Here is a 9,680-nt window from a genome sequence, read left to right as displayed (position 1 = left end):
TGAACATGGGTCACTCATGTTATGAAACTGACGCCTATCCCATTGCGCCATTCCAGCACAGCCGAAGCAATTTGGGTGTGCATGGACATGGAAAATTACAAAGAAAATGCACACCTCCATCTAACGACAATGATTGTACGCTACGGAAAGTCATGGATTGCTTGCATCAGTAAAGCTCTAGAGAGCACAACTGCAGTGCAGCAGACCATCCCGATAACGAACAGGTGCTCAGTACTGGGCTGGTTAATTTGGTGTTGGACTTGGTTTTGGAAAGCTTCACATTCCCCGTTTTTGTCGTTTCAGCAGATGGGCCGTTGATTTTTTATTATTAAGTCTTACCATCAGTAACTAGGCCACAGCTACATTTGGTTGTCTTACTACCAGGGTGGTCTGCGAGCACACGCAGTCTGCCTGCTGCTAATTTTGAGTGTACCACAAAAACAGCCACTTGTGGAGGCATTCACCTGCTTTCCATGGGTACCCAGAAAGGATGTAGACCAAGGCTTGCCCTCCAGGCCCTGCACCAACATCGTAGGGGCCAGGTCCAAGCACTTTTTTTTTCACTGGAAGCCCTCTTATGCAGATGCTGCAGGAACAGGAATAAATGCTGTGTCAAAACTGAAAGTTGGGTAAGCTAATAATACATCTTTGAAAAACAGAATGCGTAAAAGATGGCGACGTGGAATCAGATCACACAGGAAAACCCACTACAAGAAAAAGAACACACTGCACATGGTACTGTGTGTTGTTTTCTGCAAAAGCAAAAGTGAGAAATATCTGCTGCATTATTAATAACAAGGATCATCCGAGGAAAAGGAGAAATGAGTGTGGTGTTAAACATGTGCAGCCTTTAGTTCGTTGTGCGAATTGCATGATTTACAGTATTCCGTTGTCATGTAAGTCCGTGTATGTGGGCCAGACAGGACGCTGTCTAAGTGTCCATCTGAGAGCATTTCTTTACGATCACGAATTCAACGGGTGCAAATCTTCCTGCGCATTATAAAAAGTGTGGGTGTCGTTCTTCGTTTGATGAGACTGTGATGTTGCACAGGCATAATGATTAGATTATTAGGAAACGGGTTGAGGCCTTCCTTATCGATGAACATAGTAACAAGTGTGTCAGCAAATCGTCTATAACCTTACACGGGCCGGAGCACGCGCTAATCGACACCATATTTTTTCAATCTATTATTTCGTTCGTATATAAATTTCATGTTTTTCAACAAAACGGCAGTTGCCAGTAAGTGCTTGTGTGTGTCCCTCCTGCCTGTACACTGCGTTAGAATGGTGGTTTGGGCTAGTTGGTGGTGCATACTGAAATACGAAACAGCGCAAAACACGAAACAAAGAAACGACGACACAAGGCCTTGTGTCGTCGTTTCCTTGTCCTGTGTTTTGCGCTGTTTCGAATTTCAGTGTGCCTGCACACGTTATTTGTGCGCTTTCAAATTTTCAATGGCTTTATGCCCTGCCACATGCTATTTGTCCTGCAGCTTCTTCCATTCACCTTCAGTGTCTTTACTGACAGTGTGCCTCCTCATGAAGGGCCCAAAATGCCGCGTAACCTTCACAGCCCTTCGGATGATCTGATTCTGCCGCCGTCATTTGGTCTATCCTTTCTCTCTCCCTCTCCCGTCTTTTTTGGCTCACGGTTTCACGCTTTTTTCCCAATTTGGCCGCGATATCCTTAAGTTCTCTGTACAGAAGCGACGTTTCCCATTCATCTCCCGCAACGCAACTTAACTGCCCGAAGGGCTAGACAACGCCGCCTGTATAAACATTGCCTAACGCGTGAGCGAAAAATGGCCAAACAGCCACTCTCCTGATGCTCTCTCCTACCCTTCCCCGCTCCGTGGCCTTCCAGCGTGCTTTCGTGTACGCCAGCCAGCGCCGCTTTTCGGAAACTATGCAAAATAGTGGAAAGTTTGTTTAGCGTTCCCGAGGCGGCGCTCCTCCGCCTTCTTGTTATTCACCATGCCTGTCTGTCTTGGTCTGTCACTGATAAAACTTCCTTTGTCACGAAGCAAAATCCCTTGCGGTGCCGCAGGCTGATGCCGGCTTTGCGCGCTTATCTACTCGGATCACAGGCCCTGAAATTTTCTGAGTGGGGCATCCCACCTCTATCCCCTCCGCATTTAGGTATTATTTTGACCCCGCTGTTCGCACCTGTACGCACTTCTAAAATTGAGGTCTGTACTGTAGAAGCGCCCGGACAGCGTGGTGGGATCCCAGCTGCTTATCCTTTTGTTTCCTATAATTTTCTGAAGTTTACAAGCACGTGATATTATTGGAAAGTAATCGTAGAAGTGAGCGCCTGAACAAAAAACGTGCACGCAAGTTTTTCCTCTCTAAATACTCCAGAAAGAAAAATATCAGTAAAATAATGGCTGCCCCAGCAGAAAATATCGTTTTTCTGTTAGCTATATGTCTACCCGACAATCAGTATGTTCTTACACTATTTCAGTCCGCCTCCGTCTTTATCTTTGGAAAAATGCAGCAAGTATGAAGCGAGCGACACGTTGAACGATATCCCCAGTGCGCCACAGAACTAGCGCCCCGTCGCGGCTAAGATGTAAGCGAAACGGCTCTTGAAGCCCAACAGGCAAGCGGACAGACACACGTCGTAGAAGTGGGTGCAGCGTTCGCGACTCGCGAGCCATAGATGTCCGCCGGCACGCGCCACATAGCGGATCAGTACCTGAACTAAGCGTCCCTACCCTTTGAAAAGCGCGCGACGCGTCAGGCAATGTTGATACAGGCGGCGTTGGGCTAGAACTCTGATGCGTGCACACGGCATACTCGCGATATTAACGCTCTCAAACACATGCATACTTACGATCGAGGCACTGCACTTCAAACATCCAGGACAGCGCTTCGGGGAGTACACGCCACCGGTTCGATCAAACTTGAGCAATGTTATTGGCCCCTACACAACAGGAACAATATGAAACGCTTGAAACTGCGACCGGAGTGTGTAAGGACATAGCATCGTAATTTGAATTTAGCGTGTGCTGCATACTTGGACGAGAAACAAGGAATGGAAAAAGACAAACCACAGGCACGTTGGATACACGAAGCAGGTGTTGGTTGCGCGCCAACGTCTGGTTTGTCGTTTTCCACTGTGTCTGTTCTTCGCCCAAGTATTCAGCGCACGCTAAATTTGATTCAAGATTATACAAAAATCGTTAACGTAACAATACGATCGGGAATAAGAATGACAGCTAGGAGGCCGAGCTAGGCGGCCACGTAAGCAAGAAGAATTCTCGCAGCTTTAAAGTACAGTGGTATAAACACAAATAAATATTCAGGGAGTGGTCTACAGTAAAAAAATCGATTTTGTAGAATTCAAATTTGGCGCCCTTCGAAGACCGCCTCATAGTCTCTACAATGGCAGGAAGAGGGCGCCAGGAGGTATAGAAGGCTCTGGCTAAACGTAGGAGTTCCTGTATTGGCGGTGAGATCTTTGAGTGGCGCCCCCTGGCTCTGACGTCGGCTTAGGGATTTGCGCCGCTGTCGTCTGCTACACTCCGCTTGTGAGGGGCAACAGTGCCTGGGCTGGAAATCGCCCGCTTCGTTGCTGTAGTGCGTTAAAAAGCATATTTCTAGCGACTCAGTTATTTTGCCAGCTTCTGACGCATCTGAATAATTTGAAGCTGTATCCCCCACAAGTTTGCAACACACGAAGAGATAGAGAACAACTTTCTTCAGAGTATCGGTCAGAAGATCGTGTGTAACTCGTCCTTTCTTGCTTATTCGCGAGGATCAGCGATCAGAGCTTCTCGATAAGTATTCAAAATGCGTAGGCTTCCCTGCAGTATTTTTGAGATGCTCCTATGAAGACTCAACAGTCTAATACTATACGTACCAAGCAGCGGCCTCTACACGCTCATCGCACAGCAGGCTTTCTTCTGTTTCTTTCGTTGTTGTCTTGTATCGGATTAATGTTTCTTGCTTTTTTTTTCTGCCCAACGCATTCATTTTCCTGTGCCGTCACCAACTTCTTATTAGGAGGTTTCGGGATGTTTGGGAGCCTCACAAAGGTCGTGTGGATATTTCCTTCATTTTGTATGGCATACCTTTCCTTCTTCACAAATTGGCTTTCATTACGGCTGCGTGCAAGAAGGTGCATATCCGCAGCGTGCTTTGTTTATTCACATGCAAATGTAATGAGAAGGTTTGTGCTACGCCACCGCGATCGCGCCCTAAACAACGTGGTCCACAGTACTCGAAGGCGGTTTTGTGCTTCGAATTTCTATCGTAATTATATCGTTATCATAACGAAGTGACTCTCAACTCGAACAATGATGACATGAATATATGTATACGGTGTTGAAGGCATGATATACTCGCTAACTAACGTAATAAATAGTATACCTGCATATATTACAAGACTCGAAACAGAAGAAGAATTCGAAGTAGCCCTTTATTGCTTTTCAACCCTTCCAGGCGCGAAGAACAAATCCTATTCTACTCCGGATGGCGTTCTATGATTTGAAGAAAATTACTTTTACTCTCTTGTCCTGGACTGAGGACCCGGCCCACTAACCATATCGATTTAATTGTTAAACAAAGTTTTCCCCTCCTCCTCCTCCTCTTGAGTGCAGTTTTCTTATAACTCATATCCGAATATCGGGAAGATGTGGCTATGCAAAATGTTCCGAAATATCCCTTCAGGTCTTAACAAACATATATGTGTTACTATAAATTTAACAAACACGTGACTCGTTTTGCTCAATAAACCTCCACACTGGTTAGATGCCTGGTATAGAATCAGCACGCGCGTATATACACACTGGGTTATTTGGAACTCAACCTACAGTTTTTGCAGTCTATAGTGCATGTCGGCAAACTTTCATGCCTTGACAACGTAAAGTGATGTGACAAAACGCGTTCGAGCGTTCGGCAAGGTTGCAAAAACTGCTTTACCTTACATATGATTACCGGGAATCGTGATGCGTTCTGCCAAAGCCGACAGCCCTGAAGGCCTAGAATTTGTTTTGGTCTTCCATTTTCGCTGTTGTCGGTTATTAGCAGCTGACTGCTCCTTTCGTTCGAATGCTTACATGAGAAGCTGACGCCTAGCTCGATTCTTCGCGCTCCGCACAGGACAGGCTTCGCAAAGAATGGGGTGGCGCCGGCAATGTTTCTCCCGGAGCGGTATCCAAAACTATACTTTAATTGACACCATGAGGTAGTGTATGCGATTTTAAGCCTATTATTATGATAAAAAGTTACCCACACGCCAATTCTGGTGCGGACAAGCATCAGACGTTGACTGAGCGAAAAGAAACAGCAGGGAGAGCGATCCTGAGTGAAGCAGACGACAAATGCGAGAATCAAGCTGACGTCACGGAGGCGCGCTTCGCAGCGCCGCCTGTGTTCGCGCTCACCGCCAATAAACATCCCCCTCGCGAGGGGCACGATCAAATGCAGAGCATTTCCGGGGGCGCACGACGTTAAGTAGTTTGCGTTACGTTAATGTAGTTGCACTTGTGGCAACTGCTGACGAGAGAGCGCTCGTCAGCAGTAATTTGAATGAGTCAACGATACAAGGCGCGTTCATAGCGTCCCATTCTGTGTCGGCTTTGTGGCGCAGTGGGTAGAGCACCATGTACATTGCGTTACGCCCGCAGGGTCGAGGGATCGAAACCGGGCGCCGGATAGTATTTTTTTTATATAGTAGGGAGGGGTGCGGTGCGGACTACGGTCGTCAACGCGGATGACATCGTGAGTTACTGAAATGCTCTGCATTTAAAACTACAACAAACATATAATAACGATGTTGCTGACCTTGCTGGGAAAATGAGCGCATTGATGCCCTCTTTTCCGCTCTTCCGTGTCTGTGACAGCAAACGCCGGAGACTGGCATGGCTGATCTACGCTGAGCTCAGGCTGCAAGACTCTCTTGAAATGTCGCAGTAGGTATGTCGGATAGGGAGATCGCACGAATACTAGCATTCACGGTATATTCACGCATCTGCAGCTTCATTAGGTAGCAATAAACACAAACACACGCTGGGTACTGACAGCGCAAATCGTTCATTCGGGGGACCCAGGGAAATGCTGCGCCTACTTCGGAGTTGTCCCGTTGTCCGTAGGCGCTCAAAAACAAGTCAAGTGACGTTACGATTTGATCACGTGACCCAAGGATTTCTTTCCTCCTTCTAGCCGCTTTCTGTGCCGCTCCGGAGGATGGCGATGGTTTGACTAGTAGGTTTGACCAGTTTGACTTGACGATTGGGGGATTTGATTGGAGCATCTGGTAACACTGGGTATGGTAAATAAACGAGCGACATGCTTCGATTTGGCGGTCTGAGAGTTCATCGCAGCGCAAGCTACTCGGCACGCACGTTGTTTTCCTGCCTTCAGCGGGGGCCGGACTCACAGCCGCAGGGGGCCTCAGTGCCGTGCCACCGTGCGTGTGCGGCGCGGACATTCTCGCTGCAGACATGGGCGCAAACGCTGTCGCAGTCGGCGCCCGTGGCGTACGCGCAGGACTTGCTGGACGCGGTGCATTCGGCGAGCGGACTTTCGTGGGGCTCGACCATCGTGGCCACGTCGCTGGTTCTCCGGGTTGTAATAACGCTGCCGCTGTCCATCTACCAGCACCATGTGCTTGCCAGGTTCGCCAACCTGGACCGCGAGATGGCCGGCATTGCGCAAGAGCTGAAGCGCGAGACGGCGCAGGCGGTGCGCATGTTCAACCTCAACGAGAAGCAGGCCTTCTACCTCTACAAGAGAAGCGTGCGTCGTCTCTCCTTTGCTTCCCGCGCCCTTTGTGAATTTTGAAAACGTGTGGGGTAAAAGAATTCAGTTGATGTTCAGCGCTAGTCCTGTGTAGCGGGTGGCTAGACATTGCTTACACTGCTTATGTATTGCCCTTTATGTATATCATTACGAGCGTTGCTTTTTCACTGCGCACCTTCTGCAATGAGCACCCTGTGTCCTGTGGAGGACGTCTGAGCTCAAGCCAGTGCTAGTTCCAGTTAGCTGTGCGTCGTCTAAGGTTTAGCTAGTAGCAGCTAGTAGTAGCTAGTAACAACCGACCTAAACCGTACGCAAATCACGACTTGCAAGTGCACCTTCTGTTAGAATCCAAGGGCGAAATGAATGGAGTTTAAAGTGCAGTAAACACACGAGTGCCAACGTCTGCGAGACTGGCGTCAGGCAGGAAGCAAAGCTTGTGTCCTAGTTCAGTTTTTATTTTTTACCCCAGCTGTGAGCAGAGGCACAGCAAGCAGCAGCACTGGCATGTTCAATCGAATTGCGGGCACAAGCTGAGAACAAAAATATTCACCATGGATTATCCAAAATTGCACATAAGCACATTGTCAGTAGAACGCATGCCTTGCAAAAGCAAATCCATTTCAAGTGCACGTGGTTATGTTGTGTAAATGGGTACGGAATGTGTATTGCCTCTTTAGTCGCTGTTTGGGTGAGCAGTTCCGATTGTAAATACGCCCCCTGTCGCAAGCAATAACGTTCTTGCATAGTCTGCGTGTCGTGCTGTAGGCTTGTCTGGCTGCACCTACTTGAAACAGCACGATACTAGCTGCATGTTTTTTTGTTGCGCTGCTCACTTTGAACAAAGTGTACGGGTCTGAGTTGAGTAAATTAGGCAAGTAAACACCTGTGCTGGTAGGTGTGGAAATGCTGCGCATCTGCAAGGAAGCAGCCCTGTGTTAAATGTACAGGCCCGCGCAGAAGTAAACGGAGCACGGGAGCGGCGGCTGAACTGCATCGCTGCGCCGCGTATGATCGCCGACGGGAACCATGGAGAGCCGGTCAAAGAGTGTGTTCGCACTGCCCCCGCCACGCTATCTGATATGTTTAATCGCCACTCTGCTGGCGTGTCATGCTCAGCGAGACGGTCTTCAAAAGGCAGCGCTGGGCTAAGAGGGGCGCTGATTGCATTGCCGCTCGCAAGCATCAGCGGCGACGGAATCCGCTGCTCATGAGCTGGACGAAGCTGCGCGTGCCCGGAAACGTGCCTTGTTGCGCGCTGTAAAGGGCGGCATAAAATTCTAGGCCCCTGCGGTTTGGCATAGCATGTCATTGCGATATAATCAATTGTAAGCTGGCAACAAAATTGCCCTGTACAATATAGAACGCACATTCACAGACATTTTCGTTGTTCGGGAAAACAATCTCGCTTACGAGATTTCTTCTTTAATTTTTGGTTTGTCCCAAGTTATTGCTGTCGGTCAGTCCAGGTCTGCTCTGAAGAAAGGGAAATACAAAAAGTCCATGCGGTGGAAATTCTGTATTAGAGAACACCGTAAAGAATAGGTACAATCGTTGCCTGCTATTACAGCGGGCCTCATAGAGCTCATATTTTGTTGTTTCATTAACCCTTTCGGCCCCGTTGACGATGATAGCCGCCATGAGATTTTATACCAAATTAACCGATTAAGACTACGGTCGCCATCGGTCATGACGACTATACTTGTCATCGGTCATTTTGGGGCCTTGACGGCACTTTTATGCAAGACTTTGAAGTCATGCGGTGAAGCCATCTTTCAATTCATTGCGGAGTTTAATTTAAATCTGCAACACTTTCTTAACTAATATAAGGTGTTCGTTAAAAATAACGTCGGTTTTAATGCGACAACAAGACATGCGCCCTATGAGGCCCACTGTAATAGCAAGAAACGATTGTACCATCGCCTCCTTTAACACAGAATTTCCACCGCATGGACTTTTTTATTTCTCTTTCTTCAGAACAGACCTGGACTGTCCGGCAGCAATAACTTGGGACAAACCCAAAATTAAAGAAGAAATCTCGTAAGCGAGGTTTTTTTCTGAACAACGAAAATGTCTGTGAATGTGCTTTCTATATTGTAGATGGCAATTTTGTTGCCGGCTTACAATTAATTATATCGCAATAATACGCTATGCCAAACCGCAGGGGCCTAGAATTTTATGCCGCCCTTTACAGCGCGCAACAAGGCACGTTTCCGGGCACGCGCAGCTTCGTCCAGCTCATGAGCAGCGGATTCGGTCGCCGCTGATGCCTGCGAGCGGCAATGCAACCAGCGCCCCTCTATAGCCCAGCGCTGCCTTTTGAAGACCGTCTCGCTGAGCATGACAGGCCAGCAGAGCGGCGATTAAACATATCAGATAGGGCAGCGGGGGCAGTGCGAACATACTCTTTGACCGGCGCTCCATGGTTCCTGTCGGCGCCCATACGCGGCGCAGAGATGCAGTTCGGCCACCGCTCCCGTGCTCCGTTTACTTCTGCGCGGACCTGTACTTAGCTTCTGTTTGGCACATGATAGCCTTAGTTTCTTATGCGCCGTGAAACACAACACTACGCACACTGAGAATGTTGCAATGTAATGTTGCAAAAATTAGTGAAGTTGGAAGAGATATGACAAGCGTAGTGGGACTCGATGCGCAGGCCTGTTGACATTGAAATGTATAAGAAATGGAAAAGGGGTGCAACAAAGAGCTATAGTATATCCAACAATATAACGTTATAAAACATAAGTGGGACACTGGTCTTTAAACAACTTCTTTTAATTTCCAAGTAAACTTTGTGAAACTTGCCAGTCTTGCTGCTTTTATCCCTCTGATTTCAAATATGCCATTATTTTTTCAGTTGGTCAATTAGTTCCCAAGATAATTAGCCGTTTTCGGTCAAACAATAGACAAAACAGTGTTGGTCACAAAACTGTCAT

The 9,680-nt window shown here is 47.8% G+C and overlaps 1 protein-coding gene across 2 annotated transcripts in view; it reads left to right on the top strand.

Moving 5' to 3' along the window:
* Positions 1–6,159: 6,159 nt before the first annotated feature.
* The window catches only part of LOC144176490 (cytochrome c oxidase assembly protein COX18, mitochondrial-like), a 62,521-nt gene continuing 59,000 nt past the window's right edge, over positions 6,160–9,680 (top strand). For both annotated transcript variants that reach the window (XM_077705215.1, XM_077705214.1), the window contains exon 1: positions 6,160–6,744. In XM_077705215.1, the coding sequence (XP_077561341.1) occupies positions 6,295–6,744 (450 nt within the window). In that variant the 5' untranslated portion in view covers positions 6,160–6,294. The remainder of the gene's footprint in view (positions 6,745–9,680) is intronic.

This window comes from Haemaphysalis longicornis, unplaced genomic scaffold, assembly GCF_048455015.1.
Source record: "Haemaphysalis longicornis isolate Haplotype H1 unplaced genomic scaffold, Haemaphysalis longicornis Haplotype H1 scaffold_1, whole genome shotgun sequence".
Lineage (NCBI taxonomy): Eukaryota > Metazoa > Arthropoda > Arachnida > Ixodida > Ixodidae > Haemaphysalis > Haemaphysalis longicornis.
The sequence above is the reverse complement of the archived record's forward strand: the minus strand, read 5'-3'. Positions and strand labels throughout refer to the sequence as shown.